Source organism: Suricata suricatta, chromosome X (assembly GCF_006229205.1).
Source record: "Suricata suricatta isolate VVHF042 chromosome X, meerkat_22Aug2017_6uvM2_HiC, whole genome shotgun sequence".
NCBI lineage: Eukaryota > Metazoa > Chordata > Mammalia > Carnivora > Herpestidae > Suricata > Suricata suricatta.
This window is the reverse complement of record NC_043717.1, coordinates 83,028,455-83,053,556: the sequence shown is the minus strand read 5'-3', so window position 1 is coordinate 83,053,556 and position 25,102 is coordinate 83,028,455. Positions and strand designations below refer to the sequence as shown.

General features: G+C 44.6%; 1 protein-coding gene and 1 long non-coding RNA gene across 2 annotated transcripts; one reads left to right on the top strand and one right to left on the bottom strand.

The window, feature by feature from the left end:
• Window positions 1-6: 6 nt before the first annotated feature.
• Window positions 7-1,170, top strand: RNF113A (ring finger protein 113A). The gene has a single exon (XM_029930073.1). It carries the CDS (start codon window positions 83-85, stop codon window positions 1,112-1,114), a length of 1,032 nt encoding a protein of 343 aa, XP_029785933.1. The 5' UTR covers window positions 7-82; the 3' UTR covers window positions 1,115-1,170.
• A 17,407-nt stretch (window positions 1,171-18,577) lies between these two features.
• On the bottom strand, window positions 18,578-25,019 carry LOC115284244. The gene is made up of 3 exons (XR_003905146.1): window positions 24,768-25,019; window positions 19,211-19,303; window positions 18,578-18,615 (listed from the first exon to the last, which is right to left on the bottom strand). It is a non-coding gene; the product is annotated as an uncharacterized LOC115284244 (long non-coding RNA).
• Between the last annotated feature and the right edge of the window lie 83 nt (window positions 25,020-25,102).

Sequence of the window (25,102 nt, the reverse complement as noted above, 5' to 3'; positions counted from 1 at the left end):
CCGAGCGCGCGGCGTCCGGGGGCGTGAAGAGGCCCCGCGCGGCCGGGCACGCCACAGCCATCCCGCAGCAAGGGACTCTAAAATGGCAGAGCAACTTTCGCCGGGAAAGACGACGGACCAGGTGTGCACCTTCCTCTTCAAGAAGCCTGGGGCGCGGAAGGGGGCTGCAGGCCGCCGAAAGCGCCCGGTCTGCGACAAGGAGTCCGGAGACAGCAGCAGCAGCAGCGATGAAGGCAGCACAGTGGTGCGCCCGGAAAAGAAGCGGGCGATCCACAATCCGATGATACAGAAGACCCGTGGCAGTGGTAAACAGAGGGAGGCTTACGGCGACCTGAGCAGCGAGGAGGAGGAGACCGAGCCCGAGAGCCTGGGCGTGGTGTACAAGTCCACCCGCTCGGCAAAGCCCGTGGGACCAGAGGATATGGGGGCGACCGCCGTCTACGAGCTAGACACGGAGAAGGAGCGTGACGCACAGGCCATCTTCGAGCGCAGCCAGAAGATCCAGGAGGAGCTGAGGGGCAAGGAGGATGACAAGATCTATCGGGGGATCAATAATTATCAGAAATACATGAAGCCCAAGGATACGTCCATGGGCAATGCTTCCTCCGGGATGGTGCGGAAGGGCCCCATCCGCGCTCCCGAGCATCTACGTGCCACCGTGCGCTGGGATTACCAGCCCGACATTTGCAAGGACTACAAGGAGACTGGCTTCTGCGGCTTCGGAGACAGCTGCAAGTTCCTCCATGACCGTTCAGATTACAAGCATGGGTGGCAGATCGAACGTGAGCTTGATGAGGGTCGCTATGGTGTCTATGAGGATGAAAACTATGAAGTGGGAAGCGACGAGGAGGAAATACCATTCAAGTGTTTCATCTGTCGTCAGACCTTCCGGAATCCGGTGGTCACCAAGTGCAGGCATTATTTCTGCGAGAGCTGTGCGCTGCAGCATTTCCGCACCACCCCTCGCTGCTATGTCTGCGACCAGCAGACCAATGGCGTCTTCAATCCCGCGAAAGAATTGATTGCTAAATTGGAGAAGCACCGAGCTGCGGAAGAGGGTGGTGCTTCCGATTTCCCAGAAGATCCCGATGAGAGTCCAAACCCCATTACTTAGCTTTCCTATTATTCTCATACCTCAAAATAAATAATTTGTTGTTTTGGAAATCGCAACTTGCCGTGTCCTTCCGTTCTAGGGAAAGGGAGTGGAAAAGGCGGGTGGTGAAGGAGGTTCCTGGATGGGTGGCTTATAAAAACCTCGAGGTAGGTACAATCTGGAGTTTTGCCTGGTGTAAATGCTGCCTGGGTGTGACATAACTTTTCAGAACCCTTTGGCATAAATTCCGGGGATGGGGGGAATTCGAGAAGGAGCCAGAATTTGCTAGCTGCTATGAAAGCAAGAACTGAACCTATTAAATCATGTTTCTGTATCAACAGTTTACAAAAGCACCTTCCATGCATTACTCTATTGGGAGCCTGTACTACTTCAAAATCTGCCCCTCCCCCCAAGGTGTGTGTTTGGGGGGTGGGAGGTGAGTGGGAGGATGGGGGGCTGGTGGTAGCTACCACCAGGGGGCCCTATGGCAAATGGTCCTTGCTCTCTTTAAAGCACCATAGGTGACCCTGCTTCCACGAATACCTGAAGTGGCCTGTGCTGCGCTGTCCAGGATGACGGCCACCAGCTTCGTGTGGCAGTGGAATACCTGAAACGTGGCCGGTACACTGGACACTGAGTCCTAGACACAACTTGTAAAACCAAGTTCACAGGGCAGTAACCTAACATTGTCTGAAACTGCTCTCAGACTGACAGAGCTGGTCATGGTCATCTATGGACCCATCTTCCCAACTAGTCTGTTAAGTCTTCAGGGAGAGTGCAGGCCTTGGGATATAATAATAAATAAAGCCAGAGATGGTTAGAAAGGGATATTGAGGCCAAAGCTGAGGGGCTTTATTTTTGAGAGAGACAGAGTGCAAGTGGGGGAGGGGCAGAGAGAGAGGGAGACACAGAATCCGAAGCAGGCTCCAGGCTCTGAGCTGTCAGCACAGAGCTCAACGCCAGGCTCGAACTCACCAACCAAAAGATCATGACCTGAGCCGAAGTCAGCTGCTTAACTGACTGAACCACCCAGGCGCACCCTGTGTGTACTAAATTTTAGCAACATAAGTGGGAACTGTAAGAAAACAAAGTTCCTTGCTGTCGCTGGCTAACAGGAATAGAAACTCAGAGCCTCATAAGGCAGGAAATGATCGTTTATTCAGTCTCTCTCTCCAACCCAAAATAGTTCAGGAAAATCACAATCCAGTCTGCATTTTATATTGTTTTTATGTTTATTTGTTATTGAGACAGAGAAAAACAGAGCATGAGTAGGGGAGGGGCAAAGAGAGAGGGAGAAGTCCAAAGCTTAACCGACTGAGCCACCCAGGCGCCCCCAGACTTTTTTTTTTGTTACTGTGGTTGCAGGCTGTTGGATAGATTGCAGGAAGGTGGAAGACACGAGGCAGGGAGGCCAGTTGGACCACATGATGAATAAATTTTTACTGGTCAGTATTTGTGCTAATCCCAGGAAACAGATGTAATAATTATCTATGTTTTTTCTTTATTATTTTTTTAATTTTTGAGAGACAGAGAGAGACAGCGTGAGCAGGGGAGTGTCAGAGAGAGAGGGGAGTGTCAGAGAGAGAGGGAGACACAGAATCCGAAGACAGGCTCTAGGCTCTGAGCTAGCTGTCAGCACAGAGCCTGACGCAGGGCTTGAACCCATGAACCGGAGATCATGACCTGAGCTGAAGCTGGATGCTTAACCGACTGAGCCACTCAGGCGCCCCCAGATGTAATAATTAATTGTGGGTTAGAGCTTTTTAATTCACATTCATTAATCCATTTAAATATATTCATCGAGCGGCTACTGTGTGTCAGGCACTGCGCTTGGCATAGGGGATATTAGCAAACAAGATAGACACAGCCCCTGTCTTCATGGAGCTGGACATCAAACAGTGGCAGGTGTGATGAGTGCGAGGGAAAATGCACTGGGTTGATCTGTCAGGATTAACCCAATCCTAGCCTCGGAGGAGTCCAGAATCATCGATTTACTTGCTACTATCTTCTATAAGAGAATGTATTGATAAAGCACAGTGAGGATACATGAGTAGTTAATTGGGAAAGGGTTTAAGAAACTATCGCGGGGGGGAGCCTGTGTGACTCAGTCAGTTGAGCGTCCGACTTCGGCTCAGGTCATGATCTCACAGTTCGTGGGTTCAAGCCCCACATTAGGTTCTGTGCTGACAGCTCAGAGCCTGGAGCCTGCTTCAGATTCTGTGTCTCCCTCTCTCTCCCCGCCTCCCCTGCTCACGCTGTCTCTCTCTGTCTCTCAAAAATAAATTAAAAAAAAAAGTATCGCCGGAGGAAACAGCACTCAAGGGATGCGACAAAGTAGCAGCCAAACAGGACACAGGACGCTGGGGACACAGATGGAGAACTAGACGCCAACACTGCCCATGGAAGGCAGAGAGTGTTTTGAAAAGTGTTATGAAAGATAACAGGGTGATGAGGAGAAAAAGAATTATAAAAACGTTTTTCTTTTTTTACCCTTCCTGAAAATTGATATTCAGAAAGTTAAGCTGATGGAAAGGGTCCAGGAGAAAAAGATGAAAAAGAGTACTGCTGAGGAGTAAGCTCTAGAACTGCCCAGGGATAAGATTAAAGGCACAGATCAAGAAGTTAGTCTTTTTTTTTTTAATGTTATTTATTTATTCTGAAGAGAGGAAGACAGAGCATGCCAACAGATGACTGGCAGAGAGAGAGAGGGAGAGAGAGAACCCAAGCAGGCTCCCTGCTGTCAGCACAGAGCTTGAGGCAACACGGGCGGGGCTCCATCCCACCAACCGGGAGATCATGACCTGGGCTGAGTTAGACATTCGGGGCACCTGGGTGGCTCAGTCGGTTTAGTGTCCAACTTCCGCTCAGGTCGTGATCTCCTGGTTTGTGAGTTCGAGCCCCATGTCAGGATCTGTGCTGACAGCCCAGAGTCTGGAACCTGCTTCGGATTCTGTGTCTCCCTCTCTCTCTCTACCCCTCTGCAGCTCACACTGTGTCTCTCTCTTCCTCTTAAAAATCAATAAATGTTAAAAAATTTTTTAAAAAAAAGAATTAGATGTTCAACTGACTGAGCCACCCAGTTGCCCCAAGAAGCTGGTCTTAACGTGCTGAAAGAAGAGGAGAAAGATGACATTTGTGTGCTACTCCACATGTTGTTTAATACCTGCCTCTGGGGGCGCCTGGGTGGCTCATTTGGTTAAGTGTCCAACTTCAGTCGGGTCATGATCTCACGGTTCTTGAGTTCGAGCCCCACGTCAGGCTCTGTGCTGACAGCTCAGAGCCTGGAGCCTGCTTCGGATTCTGTGTCTCCCTCTCTCTCTGACCCTCCCCTGCTTGCACTGTCTCTCTCAGTCTCTCAAAAATAAATAAAAACATAAAGTAAAATTTAAAAAAAATACCTGCCTCTGATTCTTAAGAATCTACAAGATATATGCAAATGAGCATTAATCTTAGGATCCACAACGTTCAGCATTTTCTTTTTTGTGTGTGTGTGTGTGTTGTGCAGGGAGCACAGACTTACAGGGAGCCATTGACCTTCCCCAGGCCCTCACTGGAAGGAATCCTCCTTGCTCCCTGAACACCACGGGCGCTAACTTTTTTTTTTTTTTTTTGCGCTAACTTTCTATGAAAACTGCATTAGAGACCCCAGGAACCTTGATGCTGAGCACAGAGGGATGCAGGTGAGGCCATGGGCAGAACACAGAGGGGTCCAGTGAGGGTCCGCATGTGTCCTTTAAGAACCTTATACCTTCCTCTCTGCTGCTGATGAGCAGCAGGCCAGAATACGCGGAATGTTCCTTTGTGGGAGAAAATCTTCACCCACTGCGATTTAGCAACAACCTCCCACCCCGTTTGAGCTTCAGATCACCCCCTGCCCTCCCCTAGGAAGCCCGCCATTCGAGAAGCCCCCTCCCCCACCCCCAAACACTTGGGGCTCCCCTGTCAGCTTTTCGGGTCTCATGCTTGAATAGGAGAGTCAATTTAAGGACCACAAACGTTTGGACAAAAAAAACCCTCAAAGATAAAGGACGCAAACCAAACCACCAGCGTAAACAAAGAAACTTGGAGAAGCCAGGACTGGAGTGAAGAAACTAGAAACAAATTCTGAGCACCCTCAGAAAATCGTCAGAAGATGTGGTACCCAGAAAATCAAAAGAGCTTGCTGGGAAAACTCCGAGAACAGTGAAGGGGAAAGTGTGTAGAAATGTAATGTTCTGATGCCGAAAATGTCACGCGGCCTTGTTCTTGGTTACTGTCTCTCCAGCATTTTCTTAAAAGGGACCATAACCACAAGAGCACGTGCATCAATAGTGTACTCAAAATACCTTTTATATTTACCAGTTTATGATTTCATTTTTAAAAGTCAGAACTATTTATCACTTTTAGTTAAATGGTGCAACTTCATTTCATAGATGGAAATTAAAGATTTGTTCTTTCAAATATTTTTTTTAAATTTTTTTTAATGTTTTATTTATTTTTGATACAGAGAGAGACAGAGCATGAGAGGGGGAGGCGCAGAGAGAGAAGGAGACACAGAACTGGAAGCAGGCTCCAGGCTCTGAGCTAGCTGTCAGCACAGAGCCTCACGTGGGGCTCGAACCCACGAACGTGAGATCTGACCTGAGCCAAAGTCGGAGGCCTAACCGACTGAGCCACCCAGGCGCCCCATTTCAAATATTTTTATTTCTATTTATTTTCAAGGGAGAGAGAGAGTGTGCACTAGCGGGGGAGGGGCACAGAGGGAGACAGAGATTTAGAAACAGTCTCCACTCCACCTATCAGTGCAAAGCCCGATGCGGGGCTCGAACCTACAAACCGTGAGATCATGACCTGAGCCGGAGTCAGACGCTCAACTGACTAAGCCAGCCAGGCGCCCCCCAACTAGTTTTTTACAGTATGTGGAGGGGGAAAAGGCAAGCATGTGAGCCAAGATAAGATTGCTCTGAAGAAGCTAACCTGGTCTGAGAGGTCAGAAGACACTGTCCTAGGAAATGACCCTCAAGCTGAGACCTAAAAGGGGAGCAGGAGAAAGAGCATCCCAGGCAGAGGGATAAGTAAGTACACACTAAGTATGTGAAGTGAGTGTCTGACTTGGGCTAAGAATACAAAGCAGTCCAGCCTGACTGCAGGAAGCAGGTAAGCAGGGACCAAAGAGCAGACACCTTGCGAAGTCAAGTGACGGACTTTGAACTTTATCTGAACGGCGAAGGGACGCCATCGAAGGGTTTTAAGAAAGAAAATGATGGGGCACCTGGGTGGCTCAGTCAGGTGAGCATCCCACTCAGGTCATGATCTATCACACGGTTATGGGATCCAGACCTGTGTCCGGGCTCCAAGCTGAGCATGGAGCCTGCTTAAGATTCTCTCTCTCTCCCCCCCTCTCTCCATGCCCCTCCCCCACTCGTGTGCATGTGCGTGCACATGCTCTCTTAAAATAAATAAACATAAAAAAGGAAAATGAGATGATCAGATTTGAAATTTTTTGAGAGAGCATGAGTGAGAGCAGGGCAGAAGGAGAGAGAATTTTTCTAAATGCTTATTTTTGAGAGAAAGAGAACAGAAGTGGGGGAGGGCAGAGAGAGAGGGGGGGACAGAGGATCCCAAGCCAGCGCTATGCTTACAGCAGAGAGCCCGATGTGGGGCTCAAACCCACAACCGAACCATGAGATTCTTACCTGAGCCAAAGGCTTAACCAACTGAGCCACTCAGGCATCCCCTCCACCCCCCAATTTGAATTTAAAAGGACAGGGGCACCTCGGTGGCTCAGTCAGTTAAGCATCCAACTTCGGCTCAGGTCATGATCTCATGGTTCGTGGGTTTGAGCCCCGAGTCAGGCTCTGTGCTGACTGCTTGCTCAGAGCCTGGAGCCTATCTTCAGATCCTGTGATTCCTTCTCTCTCTGACCCTCCCCTGCTCGCGCTGTGTGTGTGTGTCTCTCTCTCTCAAAAATAAAAAATAAAAACATTTAAAAAATGAATTTTAAAAGGAGAATTCTGCAGTGTGGAGAATGGATTGAAGGAACCAGACAGGAGACAGGGAGATCATTAGGAGGCTGGAGCACGGGTCCAGGTGATACGATGGTAGACTGGACTAGACTGGAGGCTGTGGACATGCATTTAGTAAGTAGTTTTTGAGCACCCACTATATGCGAGGCATTGATTTAAACAACAGAGATACAGCCATGACCACAGTGCACAAGTCGGGTCACCTGGCTGGCTCAGTCAGTGGAGCATGCCCCTCTTGATCTTGGGTTAGGAGTTCGAGCCCCACATTGGGTGTAGAGATTACTTTGAAAAAAATAAATAAGGTGCGCTCAGTCGGTTAAGCATCCCACTCGATCTCAGCTCTGGTCATGATCTCACAGTTTATGAGATTGAGCCCCACATCTGGCTCTGAGCTGGCAGCACAGAGCCTGCTTGACATTCGGTCACTCACTCTCTCTACCCACACCCACAGACTCTCTCTCAAAATAAATACACTTAGAAAGAAAGAAAGATACACATACAGAAAAGCACATACAACTTTGCCGAACAAGTCATCATATAGGAACACTTGCATAATCACCACCCTGGTCAGGAAATACAAACTGACAACACTCAACACCCTCTCCAGATCACAACCCTCCACCCACAGAGGGCACACAGCGGTTACCTCTATGCTGACTTTCATGGCAATCAGTCCTTTGCTTTTTTCCGTTGACCTAGCCTTCCTCTTCACCTATTTATCTCTCTTTCCCTCTCACCAAACCAAGAATGTTGGGAGCTATTTGAACTCACCGGGAGAGTGAAAATTCCTGGTGAGGTACGGCAAGTTTGCACGGTCTCTTGCCCCCAGATAGCTCCCAAAATCTACCCTCTTGAAACTTTTCATTTCTGCTTGGGCACCAAACCTGAGAGTACTTTGCTGATTAGTGTCAGGAGCGGCCTGTCCCCCTGCCCTGTCCCTGAGGCGTGATTGCACCTGGTCAGGGAAAAGATGAGTAAACTAGATATACCCTAATGCAACATGTAATTTTCCCCTAAGCAATTAACTGATGACTGACCACCTTCTGGGCCTGAATGCCTTTGTGAAAGTCACTTCTGCAATAAAATGTATTGTTGGGGCCTAGTAGGCAATAATAACCCTCAAACAATATTTGGCCTCTTGGACCGCACATGTGGCTTCTGTTTATCCTATGATTTTCTCATTACTTTGCAAAGAGGCATATACTTTTAGGCTTTAAATCAACTTGGGTCAGTCAGTGACCTTCCCTTACTTTATTTTCTGGCTCTTTGCTGTTGGGAGTGAACATAATCCTCTCCCAAAAGATTTGCTTAAGGATAAGCATCCCACCCTTGGATAACTAATGAAGGGCCTTAAGGAATGTATATCTCCTCATAGAATTCTTCAGGCTCATCATATGTTTAAAACCAGACTATTATTGGGGGATTCTTCTTTTTGCAATGACTTAAACCTGTTACTTACTGATAAGAATAACCTTCCCTGGAGCTTGTCTTTACTTCAGGGACCTTGAACTCTGTAATCCTTAAAGAAATGATGTAATCACCCATGGTATATAAGACCCTGGCTATCTTAATAAACGTGGCTTTTACCAACCACCATCCACGCTGTCTGTCTCGGCTGTCTTGTCTGTCTTGTTCGTCTTGTTTGTCTTTTCTAGAGATATGTTCGCCGACACCAACCCCCTACTCGGGACCTTTCGACTGTGGTGCATGGGTTGGTCCCCCGCAATGTATCAATCGTCTTTGGGACTGTGAGAGCAGGCATTATGTCTCCTGAGAACCTGTTTTTCTGGGAACTTTCTCTTAGAGTTATAAACAGCCTATGACCCTTACTCATAAAAAACGGATCTTTACTAAACAATGCTGTTTGCCTCTTGGTTAAAGGTCACTTCCTTAAGGCTAGACCTGAGGTTTTGTAGAAATACCTATGACACCATGAGTGCCTATAGCTAAGTTTTTTATGACAATCATGACTACTAGAATTGTAACTTCTGCAGAACCCATGTCCTGGAAAATTGTAAAACTTATGAGAAATCATTTACTGCTCTTTCTGGTTCTTGTATCTTTTGCCATAAATAAAGCTTGAGAACCAGACAGGGCAGAGATGCCTGCCAGGTGGGCAAGGGTGCCTGTCTGGTGATCAGAATGAAACTCAAGGCTCTCTCACTCTCTCTGGCCTCCACCATCATCTTTCAGGGGAACCCTGGACCTGCTGGAGCTGGACTCCGGCACAAGAATAAATAATGCACAGTTAATGTCCTTCCTCTCTCATCTCCCATTTACTCTTTTTTGGTAATAGCTTTAGTGAGATATAGTTCATGTCTCAGTATGAATATATTCATAGTCACCATTTAAAAGTATTTACTCCAGTGGCTTTTTGTATATTCACAAGGTTGCACAACCAGCACCACTAATTCAAGAACATTTTTGCAACATACAGAATTGTATATCATACATTGTAATATACACCCGGAACGAATACTGTATTATACACCTGAACGTTAATTATACTAGAATTTTGTTTTAAAGGAACATTTTCAACACCCCAAAAAGAAACCCATACCCATTAGAGGTCACTCTCCGTTATTCCCCTCATGCCCCACCCCTCACCTGGCAACCCCTAAACTTTCTGTCTCTATATATTACCCTTTTCTGGACATTTCATATCAATGGAATAATATAACATGTGGTATTTTGTTATTGCCTTCTTTCACTAAGCATGTTTTCAAGGCTGATCCATGTTGTAACACGTATCAATAATTTGCTTTATATGGCTGAATAATACTCCATTGTGTGGATGCACTATATTTTGTTTATTCATTCATCAGTTGACAGATATTTGCACTATTTCCACATTTTGGCGATTATGAATAATGATGCCATGAGCATTCATTTGTGTGTGGACATAGGTTTCCATTTCTCTGGAGGAGATATCTAGAAGTGGAAATGCTATGTCATCTGGTAATTTTGTTTAATCTTTCTTAAAACTTTTTTTTTTAATTGAAGGAAATCCACATACAACTAACTAGTTTAAAGTGAACAATCCAGGGGAGCCTGGGTGGTTCAGTCGGTTCAGCGGTTCAGCATCCAACTGCGGCTCAAGTCATGATCTCCCAGTTCGTGAGTTCAAGCCCCGTGTCAGGCTCTGTGCTGAGAACTCAGAGCCTGGAGCCTGCTTTGGATCCTGTGTCTCCCTCTCTCTCTACCCCTCCTCTGCTCACCCTCTGTCTCTCTCTCTCTCTGTCTCAAAAATAAATAAACATGTCCCTATCCATTTTTCCCTTGTTATTCATGCTTTTGCTGTTATATCTAAGTCACAGAGACTGGCCCCTATTTTTCCAAGAGTTTTACAGTTCTTGCTTTTAGGTCTTTGATCCATTTTGCATTAATTTTTGTATATGGCATGAGGTAAGAATTTGATTTTATTCTTTTGCCTGTGGCTATCTAGTGACCTAGCACCATTTATTGAAAAGATCATTGAATGCTCTTGGCACTCCTGTAAAAAAGCAGTTGACCATAGACACATGGGTTTATTTCTGGACTCTCAATTCTATTCCATTTATCTATGTCTGTGCTTATGCCAGAACCACAAGATCATGATTACTGTTGTGTTGTAGTAAGTCTTAAAATTGGGAAGTGTGGGGACGCCTCGGTGGCTCACTCGGTTGAGCATCCAGCTTTGGCTCAGGTCATGATCTCACTGTTTGTGGGTTCGAGCCCCCGTCAGGCTCTGTGCTGACCATTTGCTCAGAGCCCGGAGACTGCTTCTGATTCTGTCTCCCTCTCTCTCTGACCATCCCCTGCTCACGCTGTCTCTCTCTCTCTCTCTCTCTCTCTCTCTCTCTCAAAAATAAACGTTAAAAAATTTTTTTTAGTAAAATAAAATAAAATTGGTAAATGTGATAGCGCACCTGGGTGGCTTAGTTGGTTAAGCATCTGACTCTTGGTTTCGGCTCAGGTCATGATCTCATGGTTTGTGGGTTCGAGCCCTGCATCCGGCTTTGCGCTGGTGATGAAGTGTTGGGGTGATGGGGGGTTCGTTGGGCCTGGAGCCAACAGCCAGGAAAGAATCCTTGAAGGTGTCTTTGGTGCAAAAAGATGATTTTATTAAAGCATGGGGACAGGACCCTCAGGCAGGAAGAGCTGCACTGTAAGGTGAGGGAGTGGGGGGAGAGGGCATTTCCAAAGAGACTTTCACCTGCTAAAGACTTACTGGATGTCTAGCTATTATCAAGCTAGAGTGGTCTTTCCCTCTAGCAAAGCATTAACATTAATACAGTAGGGAGTTCCTGGACTTCAGGCTATGATGGGCTTGCCCTTTTCCAGTAAACTGGTGGAGACTCTTATCAGTTTAACCTTTGGTTTTGTCCGTTCCTGTTTTTGGGGAGCCTGGAGTGTCCAAGGAACATCATACTTGTCCCACCTGGGGAGTGGGGGGTGCGGTCAGCCAGCACTTTGCCCTCAGCTTGCCCTATGCTCCCTCATCACTGGTAGCACTAAACACGGAGACTGTTTAGGATTCTTTCTCTCCCTCTCTGCCGCTCACTCACAAGTGTTCTCTTTCTCTCTCTCTCTCTCTCTCTGTCTGTCTCTCTCTCTCTCTCAAAATAAATAAATAAACATAAAAAATAAAAATAAATTAAGTTGGGAAGACCAAAAGCAGAAGAGGGTGGATTGAAGAGCAAAACAGAATCCTAGGATGTGTGAGGTAGTTTGCATCAGAGTAAGAATGTAATACCAGGAGAAGAGGGAGCATAACTAAGGCAAGCAGATACCCCCCCAACCACCCCCTCCCAGGTGGGAGGTGCGGGATACTCCTCAGGCACTCCCGGCTGCCCAAGAATAAAGGAAAGGACAGAAAACCAATGGTTAACCTGATAGACGGCATCAGTTTACAAAGATCTCATCAATAGCCTGATTTCCAGGAACTCCCTACTATCTTAATAATGCTTTGCTAGAGGGAAAAACAACCTTAGCTTGACAATACCTAGGTCTCCAGGAACCTGTAATCCTCTTTGGCACAGGAAAGTCCCTTTAAGAAACTTTACCTCCCTCAACTCCACAGTGTATACCAGTCACTCTGCACAACGCAGCGAAGCTTGTTCTGCCAAGGGTCCTGTCCCTGTGCTTTTATAAGATTACCTTTCTGCACCAAAGACGACTTCAAGAATTCTTGGCCATCGAGCCCCAAACACCACCATTGCCCCCAAGCCCCATCACCGAGGACACCTCGTGCCCAGAGGCTCTTGGGAGTAGGGTTTGAATTCCTCACACATACAAAGTGTAGGTTCCCACAATCTGAGAACCAAACAATAATAACACTTAACCGACTGAGCCACCCAGGTGCCCCAGATAAATAAACTTTTTTTAAAAATCTTAAAAAAAAAAAAAAAGAATTCTATGTTCATTCAACAAACTCAGCAAGTGCAATGAATTTATTTTTTAAAAAAAAAACTCAACCCCTTCTTGTAAGGTTTGATAGATGGAGGCAGAGGCGAGAGGAAAGAGAGAGACCACGTTATGGAGCCAAGAAGGCCTTTATTGGAGTCTGCAATCCCCGGGCGAGGTTCCGTGACTCTGGAGCTGGGAGTCAGGGAAGTCGCGCCTGGTATGGGAGAGCAAGGTGTTTTATGGGTGCAGGAGTTCCAGGTTTGAGTTCAGGTGGGCAGATAGCCAAGTAGAGGCATCTTTGGACTGTGGCAGGATAGGATTGGCTGTCCACTTCGGTGGGGTGGGGGGTGCTGGAATCCCATGGTGAGGCATTCCAGTTTGAGACAGTCCAGATTGGAGAGTGGGGGTCGTCAGTCCCTGGCGGTGCCTGGAACTATTATCTGACCTGCAATAAAATGGCCGCTGCTGCTTTTCAAAAGGCTCCGGTCATTCCAGGTCTGCAGGTGGGGGTTGTCAGTGCACGCAGCTCTCCAGAGCAAAGTGGCCGCTCAGCTGCCTTCCCATGGCAACTCTTACACTTCTCTGTGCCTGGCAATTTTTTTTAAATGATTGGGATATGTAGCAAATGAAATAGAAATCCATGTCCTCATGGAATTAACATTCTAGTGGAGGGAGACAGGAAATAAGCAACAAATCAATAGGTGAATTATATAATAGATAAACACAGGTGAGGGAGGGGGCTGGCTGGCTCAGTCAGAAAAGCATGTGACTCCTGATCTTTGGGTTGTGAGTTCATGTCCCAAGTTGGACATAAAGATTACTAAAACACAAACAATAACAACAACGATCAAAGGGAATTGAGATGGTCTGGGACAGGAAATGGGCTGAAAGTTAGAAAAGGGTTGTCGGGGTCACCTCATCAAGGAGGTGATGTTATGCCCAAGTTTTCATTATCATCCCCAAAAACCAGAGACAGCCAGGGAGACGGAGTCACACATGCAAAAGCAAAGGGCTTTATTACGGGTTTAGGCTGGCCGGGCCTAAACTCTGGCTCACAGACTTTACAGGCGTGGTGGATCCATGTGGAGAGCCTTGAACAAAGGTGGGGTAGGGCCTTTATGAGTTTGGGAAGGGGGAGTTAGCCATACATTGATACTTTTAGTGGGAGGCAATCACAACATTTAGAGTATTGGCCAATCGCAGAGGGTGTTAGCTGGCCTTTCCTGATTGGGTGTTACAAGGGTTGTCCCTCCTTCCTTGGGCAATGTGTGCCCTTCTATTGTCTAATGATTCTGAGAAGCTGACACTTAGGCCTCCAAAGTCAGAGGGGAAACTTGAATCAAACATGCGTCCTTACAGTGACCTCGGAGCAGAGATTTGAAGGAGGTAAGGAACTTGCTGGAAATGCATCCAGCTAAATTTTTATTTAGCAGTGAGAGAGAAAGAATTGCATTTTTCGACATATAAATATTGTGAGTATTTACTATTCACAGACACTCCCTGATGTAACTATTACAATGAAGATTTCTGCCAGAAGGAAACTGAACTCGAAAGGAGAAAAAAGCAAAAAAAGAAATGGTGAGCAAAAGCTTTGCAAAACCCAAATGCATACTAACTGTTGACATGTAAAGGGGAGGTTAAAGAATGAAACCCAAATACCTTACAACCATAACACAGAAAAGTGGATGGTGTGATGGGAAACATGGGAGTTCAAGCACTGAAAACTCCATGTATTGTTTGGAAGAATGATGTAGTTACTTGTTAACTCTAAACTTATTAAAAATTAAACATGCATGTTGACATTTTAAATCAAAACTAAAAAAGACCATCAAAATAATAAAAAACATAGATCTAAAAGCTAAAGATAGGGGCTCCTGGGTGGCTCAGTCAGTTAAGCAGCTGACTTCAGCTCAGGTCATGATGTCACGATTCGTGGGTTCAATCCCCGTTTCAAGCTCTGTGCTGACAGCTCAGAGCCTGGAGCCTGCTTCGGCTTCTGTGTCTCCCTCTCTCTCTGACCTTCCCCCGCTCATGCTTTGTGTGTCTCTCTCTCTCAAAAATAAATAAAACATTAAAAAAATTTTAAATAGAAATAAATAAAATAAAACCTAAAATTATAACCCTCAGTAGCCAATGAGTTCATGAGAAAAGCTTCATGGAAATCATGAAAAAGTTAAAACTCAATGACAATAAAATACATGTAAACATGTGACATGCATCTAAAAGGGAATCATGAAGAAAATGTATAGTGTTGAATGCATTTTTTAAAAATATGCCAAATTAATGCATAAAGAGTTCCATTAAAAAATTTATTTATTTATTTATTTATTTATTTATTTATTTATTTAAAGTAAGCTCCACACCCAATGTAGGGCTTAAACTCATGAACCTGAGATCGAGTCGCATGTTCTACTGGCTGAGCCAGCCCAGTGTCCCTTGAGTTCCATTTATGAAGGTAAAGAAAAAGAAGGACAAAGCTAAAAGGACACTGGAAAAAAGTGATAATGAGAAAAGCAAGAATTAATAAACACATATACATACACAAATTGCAAATGATCGATAAAACCAAAAGCTGGTTCTTAGTAAGAAACTAATATAACAGACATACCTCTATGAAGACTGACTTATTTAAAATGATGAAAGGTAGGGGCACCTGGGTGGCTCATTTGGTTAAGCCTCAGACTTCGGCTCAGGTCAGATCTCACACTCGTGGGTTCGAGCCCCGCATAGGGCTCTGTGCGGACAGCTAGCTCAGAGCCTGGAGCCTGCTTCCAGTTCTGTGTCTCCTTCTCTCTCTGCCCCTCCCCCTCTCATGCTCTATCTCTCTCTGTATCAAAAATAAATAATACATTAAAAAATATTTTTAAATGATGAAACGTATACATATAGTATATTGAAAAAACATATAACTATAGATTATATTTAAATTTAAAACTATGTAGAACAGTTCGGAAACATGGCAGAATCAATATGTTTTCCTTTCCACAACATTCTGAAACCACACTAAAATGATGATAGATAAATTGTACAGGGCACTGGCTGGCTCAGTCGGTGGGGCATGTGACTCTTGATCTTGGAGTCATGAGTTTGAGCCCCATGTTGGGCATAGAGATTACTTTAAAAATAAAAATATAAATGAGATAAAATTATAATAGATAATTATAAAAGATATGGACCCACTTGCTTGGCTGAATGCAGGAATTATGACACTAAGTACTCGCATGGGAGAAGCCAACAACATACAAGCCAATTTGTGCTCAGAAACCCAGAAAAGTTCAGAAATTAAAGGCATCAGCATAAACAGCATCTCACATTATGTGCAAAAACTACAATGTGCTGGGAAAAGATCTATGATTTCCGTCAGTCAAACCTGTGAGTGCTGCCGATAAGGCTATGCTTTCTTCATATTTGAAGTCATATTTGAAGGAAATGCGCAATTTTCACTTGGTGACAATAAACATGTAACATTTTTCCATCTGAGTTTCCAAGTTCAACATACCTATGACCCAGCAAGTCCACTCTTAAAAAAATATACCCAACAGAAACACCTGCCTGAAGAAACATATGTAAGAATGTACATAACAACATTATTTAACCGCCAGGAATGAGAAACAATGCAAACAGTCAAAAACAGAGTGGCATCCACTAAAAGGGAACCTAAAAAAAAGCAAAGTGAATTTCCAGGATGATTTCTATGTTATGAGCCTAAAGATCAACCAATTCTTAGAGGAGTAAAAGGGTGGATGGCAGACGGAAATACATCTCTAAATAAAAAAGCGAAATAAAAACTAAACTAAAAGATTCCCTGATTCCTTTGACCTTATGAGGTAGGGTTTTACATCTCTGGAGGGGTCTGCTGGAATAATTCCTAAGAGACACAAGAAACCAAATCAAGCAGGCAAGCAAAACAACCAAAGTAATTATTAACGCCAGATAAAACACAGTGTCATATTCAAAAGGAGGCATTTCATATGTTTCACACTGTATTCTTATACTATTACTAGGGAAAAGAAAACGTTACTAAGAAAATCATAAGGAGAATTATGTATATTTATTGAAAGAAAGCCAAGCATAAGTGGACCTGCACTGTTCAAACCCATGTTGCTCAAGGCTCCACTGGATGGTATGTCTCAGCTCTGAACCACAATCAATCATCACAATAATGCTAAAACCAAATTAGGATATAACAAAAACAATGTAATTAAATAGGATAAGGGGAAGTATATGCAAGAGTTTGCATTGTGAACAAATCCTGTTAGAAGCACAACTATTTTGGGGTGCCTGGGTGGCTCAGTTGGTTTGAGCGGCCAACTTCAGCTCAGGTCATGATCTTACAGTCTGTGGGTTCGAGCTCCACGTTGGGCTCTGTGCTGACAGCTAGCTCAGAGCCTGGAGCCTGTCTTCGGATTCTGTGTCTCCCTCTCTCTCTCACCCTCCCCTGCTCATGCTGTCTCTCTCTGTCTCTCAAAAATAAATAAAAAACATTAAAAAAAATTTTTTTTAATTTACTCTTAGAAACTTGCTTTTAAAATGATTAGTCAGGTAATGAGGTTTCTTATGTAGCTTCTAGGGTTTTAAATATTCTCCTGTTTATTTTATTAGTAAAATTAGAAAAGCAATCTATAACAAAGCACAGAAACGAACAGAAATTTTAGGTCGAGGGAAGTGTTTCCAGGGGCGCCTGGGTGGCTCAGTGGGTTAAGCATCTGATTTCGGCTCAGGTCATGATCTCACGGTTCGTGGGTTCGAGCCCTGCGTCAGGCTCTGTGCTGACAGCTTGGAGCCTGGAGCCCACTTCGGATTCTGTGTCTCCCTCTCTCTCTCTGACCCTCCCCTGATCACACTGTCTCTCAAAAATTAATAAAATGTTTTTAAAAAATTAAAAAAAAGAAAGTGTTTCCTGTGTGTTCAATGCTCCTTGTCCATTTTTCCCTTAAAAAAATTTTTTTTTAATTTATTTTTTGGAGAGAGAGGGAGAGAGAGTGTGAGCAGGGGAGGGACAGAGAGAGAGGGAGAGACAGAATCCGAAGACAGGCTCCAGGTTCTGAGCTGTCAGCACAGAGCCTGACGCGGGGCTCGAACCCATGAACCCTGAGATCATGACCTGAGCTAAAGTCGAATGCTCAACCGACTGAGCCACCCGGGCGCCCCTCTTTTTTCCTTTTAATTGGGAGTGAACAGTACAAACAGTTGTATTCTACCTTTCTCCTGTCGGACAGTTTCTAACTCTACTTATGGGCCCACACGTGCGCATGTTTGCAGGAAGAGAACTAAAGGTTCATCTTCAATAAAATTCAATAAATAATTCTCTCCTTTCCCTCTGTGTAAAACTGAGTAGAAATGGAGAAGGATTTGGGGAATGAGGCAAATAATCTTACAATCTTTTGGTTTGAGTTTAAAATTTAGGGGAAAAAATCCAAATAACTTTGTAAAATTGTAGCAAAGGGACCAAGGACAGGCCCCCTCAAAGTGTGCCGCTTGGCATATTGATTATTTTGAATTAAAAGTTAAAGGGGTGCCTCAGTTGGTTGGGCATCCGACTCGATTTCAGCTCGGGTCATGAGCTCGCGGTCGTGAGATGGAGCTGAGACTCGGGTTCTGCACTGGGCATGGAGCCTGCTTGAGATTCTCTCTCTCCTTCTCCCTCGGTCGCTCCTCTGCTTTCACTGTATTAAAATATTAAATTAAATTAAAATTTTAAAAAAGTCTTTACAAGTTATTTAAGAAACAACCAGTGCAAGAATACTCAGATTTTTCCTTCCAACTGTGTTTCCAGAAAGCTAGAAATAAATCCCCTGTGAAAGTTACATCCTTCCTGTACCAGGAGGAAAGAGACTTCTTATCACCAGAGAGAGAGTTCAGAGCCAAGAAGGCTGTATAAACAAACCTTATACTTTTACTAATCTATTACCCCAACCCAAATTCTGCTTAGAATTCCTTACTAATTGAGGGGCGTCTGGGTGGCTCCATCGGTTGCGTGTCAGACTGTTGATTTTGGCTCAGGTCAGGATGCCAGGGGTGTGGGGTTGAGACTCGAGTCCAGCTCTGTGCTGAGTGTCTGGCCTGCTTAGGATTCTCTCTCTTTCCCTCTGCCCCTCTCCTCCACTCACGCTCTCTCTCTTGCTCTCTCTAAAATAAAAAAAATTAAATAAAAATTTAGAATTCCTTACTAAGTGAAGCTTGTAAACATAAATTTTCTTGTCCTCTCAATTCCTCACAGGTGTATTGTCTCTTTGCCTAGAAAGTATAAAAACCGCCTGCCTTGGTCATTTCTTTGGGTCTCAGTTTTATTATTGGGCCTCTGTGCACATGTAATTAAACTCTGGCTTTTTTTCTCCTGTTAATCTGTCTTATGTCAATTTAATTCTTAGGCCAGCTAGAAGAATCTTAAAAGATCAAGTAAAATTTTTCCTCCCCAACAGAAGAAAACTTTTCCTCTATTAAAGTGGAACATATACTTACTCTAGGCTCCAGCAATTCCAAAGCTAGATATGTAACCAATATAAATGCATATTTATGATCTCACCAAATGGTATGTACTGTAATATTCAGGGTGTCACCCCAACTAGTAGAATGGATAAATAGATTGTGGTAGATCCACACAAAGGAATATTATACAACAGTGAAAATGCACAATCAAAGCTACATATGACAATATAATTGAATCTCATTTCCAACATTCATAAAGGTTAAGAGAAAGAAGCCAGACATAAAGAATACACACCATGTGGTTGACTTTACATAAACTTCTAAAGCGGCAAAAGTAAGCAGGGTTGTTTGAAGTCGGGATGGTAGCATTCTTGGCGGAGGAAATGACCTGGAAGGGAAGCAAAGGGAGCACCTAGATTGCTGGCAGTATCATTTCTTGCTCTCAGCGCTGGTTACACGAGTGTGTTCACTCTGTGAAAATTCACCGAGTTTTACATGCGTTCTTTGTGTACTTATCTCTATATGTATCATACCTTTTTTTATTATAGTTTTTATTTTGAGAGAGTGTAAATGAAGGAGGGGCAGAGAGAGAGGAAGAGAGACAGTCTCACGAAAGGCAGAGACAGAGAGAAGGGGAGTGAGAAAGAAGTGGGGCTCACATGAAGTGGGGCTCGAGCTCCCCCAGTGTGGGGCTCGAACTCATGAACTGCAAGATCATGACCTGAGCCAAAGTCAGATGCTTAACTGACTGAGCCACCCAGGTGCCCTGTATATGTATTCTACCTTAATTAAAAGTTTAATTAAGGGGCACCTGGCTGGCTCACTTGGTGGAGCATGTGACACTTAATCTTGGGGTCCTGAGGTCAAGCTCAATGTTGGGAGTGAAGCCTACTTTAAAAAAAATTATTTTTAAAGAAAGTGTAATTACAAAGAAACTTTACAGTGTGTGGTGGACAATAAAATACCCCCCTAAAGTTGTCTACACCCTAATCTCCAGAACCTGTAACTATGCCTAACTGTTTTAAAAAAAGAAAGAGGGGCACCAGGGTGGCTCAGTTGGTTGAGTGTCCGACTTGGGCTCAGGTCATGATCTCACAGTTCGTGGGTTCGAGCCACGCATCAGGCTCTGTGCTGACAGCTAGCTCAGAGCCTGGAGCCTGTCTTCAGATTCCGAGTCTCCCTGTTTCTCTGACCCTCCCCTGCTCACGCTGTCTCTCTCTGTCTCAAAAGTAAATTTAAAAAAACATTGATACATATCTGGCCTTTCCCTTCCTCCCAGAAAGATGTCCTGGCCTCAAACAATCCTTTCTTTCCTTTTGCTAATAATTTCCTTGCTCCACCTTTCTATCTATAAAAGCCTTCCATTTTGTACAGCACTTCTGAGCATCTCTCTATTTGCCACATAGGGTACTGCCCAATTCATGAATCCTTTGATAAAGCCAATTAGATCTTCAAATCTATTTGGCTGAATTTTATTTTTTCTGGTTTATTACCTGACATTAACATAGGAAGAGTATTTTGGATTATTTGGGCTAATATAATCTCAGGGGTCTTAGAAGTGAAGGGGGGAAATGAACAAACAAAAAAGTGGAAGGGTGAGGCAGAAGAGAGAGTGAAAAAGAGGTCAAGGAAGCAGAGTCAGAGAGAGATGCTATGGTGCCGGCTTTGAAGATGGAGGAAGGGCCATGAGCCCTCAGCAGCTTCAACAATGAAAATACAGCGCCTGGGGGGCTCAGTTGGTTAAGCATTTGACTCTTGATCTTGGCTCAGATCATGATCTCACAGTTTGTGAGATTGAGCCCTGCGTTGGAGTGCAGAGCCTGCTTGGGATTCATTTTCTCTCTCTCTCCCTCTCTCTCTCTCTCTCTCTCAAAATAAATAAATAAACTTAAAAGAAAACTCTGAAAATGACAAAAAAAAAAACCCAAAAAACACCATACTAGATTCTCTTCTAGAGCCTCCAGCAAGGAACTTAGTCCTGCCTGTACCTCAATTTTAGTCCAGTGAGATCCGTGTTGGACTTCTTTTTTTAGTTTATTTGTTTTGAGACAGAGAGAGAGAGAGACAGAGAGAGAGAGAGAGCAAGCGAGCGTGTATGCACATGTAAGTAAGGGAGTGGCAAAAAGAGAGGGAGAGAATCCTAAGCAGGCTCTATACTGTCAGGACAAGGCCCGATGCGGGGCTCAAACTCATGAACTGTGAGATCATGACCTGAGCTAAAATCAAGAATCAAATACTTAACCGACTGAGACACTCAGGTGCCCTGATATCCATGTTGGACTTTTCATTTACAGGACTATAAGATAATAAATGTGTGTTCTTTTAACACACTAAATTTCTCATAATTTGTTACAGCATCAATAGGAAACCAATACAGGGGTGCCTGGGTGGCTCAGTCTGTTAAGCGTATGACTTCGGCTCAGGTCATGATCTCACGGCTTGTGAGTTTGAGCCCGACATCGGGCTCTCGGCTGACAGCTCAGAGCTTGCAGCCTGCTTCGGATCCTGTGTCCCTCTCTCGCTCTGCCCCTCACCCACTCATGTCCTGTCTGTCTCTCTCTCTCTCTCTCTCTCTCTCTCTCTCTCTCTCTCTCTCTTAAGAATAAAAAAAAACATTTGGGGCGCCTGGGTGGTCCAGTCGGTTAAGCGTCCGGCTTTGGCTCAGGTCATGATCTCACGGTTCATGCGTTCGAGCCCCGCGTCAGGCTCTGTGCTGGCAGCTCAGAGCCTGGAGCCTGTCTTCAGATCCTGTGACTCCTTCTCTCTCTGACCCTTCCCTGCTCACGCTCTCTCTCTCTCTGTCTCTCTGTCTCTCTCTCTCTCTCTCTCTCTCTCTCAAAAATAAATAAAAACATTAAAAAAATTTTAAAAATAATAAATAAAACATTAAAAAATTATTTAAAAAAATAGGAAGCGAATATAGCGGGTGTGGGAAAAGCTCAAGTGTTCATTTTTGGATCCGAGAGAATCTGAGCGTGTTAAACATCCATGCAGAAGATACCAAACAGCAGCCAGACAAGAGTCTGGAATTCAGGGGAGAGGTATGGGCTGCACATAGAAATTTTGGAGTTGTTAGTGAAGAGGGAACAGCCAAAAGAATGGATTAGATTAACGAAGGAGCAAGGGTAGGTAGAGAAGAGGTCTCAGGACTGAGCCCAAGCACACCCAACTCTGACAGCTGACATCTAGCCAGGGGGTTTAAAGGTAGAGAGCTAGCGAGTGTTCCAGAACAGAGGCAGACACCAAGATGCAAACGCAGAGCTGAGCAGTAGGTCGGAGGCAGATACTTAAGCTAGGCTTGTAAGAACAGGCAGGGGCTGGAGACGGGAGTGAGTCACAGATCCCAAATACAGGGAAAGTCTTGTCAACAGAAATTAGGCACAGGCTTCGCAATGGAGGCTGAGAAAATGTTAAGGACAGAGTCTGGGTACTATATTGGGACCTTGGCCCTGAGCCAGCTTTCTGCCTTGGGCTTCGATCGCGTCCTTAAGTTGATGCCCGGCCCCTGTGGGTTTTGTTTATGTATCTTTCCAGCTTATCGTTTTCCCTCCACCCCCATTTCCCCTCCTTTTTCCTTAATTGCAGACAACATACAAACAATATATTCAATTGATTCTGACTTCCCCCCTCACATTTTTTTTAAATATTTTATTTATTTTTAATACAGAGAGAAACAGAGCATGAGAGGGGGAGGGGCAGAGAGAGAAGGAGACACAGAACTGGAAGCAGGCTCCAGGCTCTGAGCTAGCTGTCAGCACAGAGCCTGACGCGGGGCTCGAACCCCCGAACGTGAGATCTGACCTGAGCCGAAGCCGGAGGCTTAACCGACTGAGCCACCCAGGCGCCCCCCCCCTCACATTTTAACACCTCTGAAAATCAGGATGAATCTGAAAACTGATGGTGTGTCATAGTTTAATTGGCAGCATTTTTTTCTTTCTTATAAATATATAAAGATATATACATAAAGATATATATATCTTTCTTATATATATATATAATGGTGGTCTTAGATTAACTGATATCTTTGATTTCATGAAACACAAATGCTCTATCATTTAGGAAAATACTTTTCTTTAAATTTGGAGGGGGCTGAATTTTATTGAAGTTTAATGGACTGAAAATAATATTCACCAATCTTTAAAAAAATTTTAAATATTTTATTTATTTTTGATACAGAGAGAGACAGAGCATGAGAGAGGGAGGGGCAGAGAGAGTGGGAGACACAGAATTGGAAGCAGGCTCCAGGCTCTGAGCTGTCAGCACAGAGCCCCACATGGGGCTCAAACCCACGAACCGTGAGATCATGACCTGAGCCGAAGTTGGATGCTCAACCGACAGCCACCCAGGCACCCCTACAATTTGACAAGTTTACACAAATGTGTGCAGTCATGTAACCATCATGGTAAAGAGCATTTTCATCACTCCAAAATGTGTTCTGGAGTCTCTCTGCAATCAATCCCTTCTCCCTACCCCTATCCACTGGCAATCAGTGATCTGCCATCTATCACTATACTTTTACCTTTTCTAAAATTTCATGTAAATGAGATTGTACGGCATGTACTCTCTTTGCATCTGGGACTTTTCGCTCAGCATTATCATTCTGAGATTCATTTATGTTGACGGACGTTATCAGTTCATTTTTACTGTTGAGTATTATTTCATTCCATTGGAGGTGCCACATTTTGTTTGCTCGTTCACCAGTTGACAGACATTTGGATTGTCTCCAGTTTGGAGCTATTACAAAAAGCGAATAATTGACCTTTTTCAAAGCGGGAGAAAAGGTAATCCCATGTAAAGCAAATTGGGCTTTATTTTCTTTTCTCCTCCCCATGAGGCATGAGTACCATGAGAGAATTCTTTTACTTAAAATTTATTTTTTTAAAATGTTTTATTTATTTTTGATACAGAGAGAGACAGAGCATGAGAGGTGGAGGGGCAGAGAGAGAAGGAGACACAGAATCTGAAGCAGGCTCCAGGCTCTGAGCTGTCAGCACAGAGCCTGACGCGGGGCTCGAACCCACGAACGTGAGATCTGACCTGAGCCGAAGTCGGAGGCTTAACCAACTGAGCCACCCAGGTGCCCCATCTTTTACTTGAAGAAAGATAAGGGAGGGGTGCCTGGGTGCCGCAGTTGGTTAAGCGTCGGACTTCGGCTCATGTCATGATCTCCCCACTCATGGGTTCGAGCTCCACGACGGGATCTGTTCTGACAGCTCAGAACCCGGAGCCTGCTTCGGATTCTGTGTCTCTCACTCTGTCTCTCTGCCCCTCCCCCACTCGCACTCTATCTCTTAAAAAGGAGTAAGTTAAAAAAAAAAAGGATAAGGGAAACAAATCTCATACATTTTGGTCATATTAGTCCTTTAAATTTTTTTTAATGTTTTATTTATTTTTGATACAGAGAGAGAGCATGAGAGGGGGAGAGGCAGAGAGAGGAGGAGACACAGAACCAGAAACAGGCTCCAGGCTCTGAGCTAGCTGTCAGCACTGAGCCCGATGCGGGGCTCGAACCCACGAACGCGAGATCTGACCTGAGCCGAAGTCGGAGACTTAACCGACTGAGCTACTCAGGTGCCCCCATATTAGTCCTTTAAATATCAGTGAATGGTGAGTATTCATTAAATATCTATGAATCCTAATCAGTGTAAGGTAAAGACATTCCAAAGTTGCCGAAAGTACTTTTCAGAATGAATAATAGAAAATACAGGTCTAAAAAATAAAACTCAAGTAGCTCCCCCAGTAGGGTAAACTTTAGATAACATTGGGTTACTTGAGGAAAATGAAGCCTGCGGGACCTATCTTTTGACCTGAAAAACACTAAACTTTCAAGAGTAAAGATTCCATTTACTTACAAATAGGGATACTGAACCATCTGTGGCTCCAGACGCCTGGCCAGGAGCGGCTACCTGCTTTGGATGCCGGGATTTGTAGTCCTCGAAAGAGTGGTTCTAGCCAAGATGGCGGAGTTGCTACTGAGGCGCGAGGAGAGGCCCCGAGGGAGTCTGGGCCACCAGGGGATTGGGCTGCGCGGACATTTATCGGCGGGAAGTTAAGACCAGGTGCTAAGACTTTTCCATCAAAGGAAGCCTAGCGCCCTGATGTCTCGCGAGATCCTGGCTGGGCCCAATGGAACGCGGGGTCTGGTTTATCACTAAGAGCGTTTGTTGGGGGCGGGACTGGGCGGGAG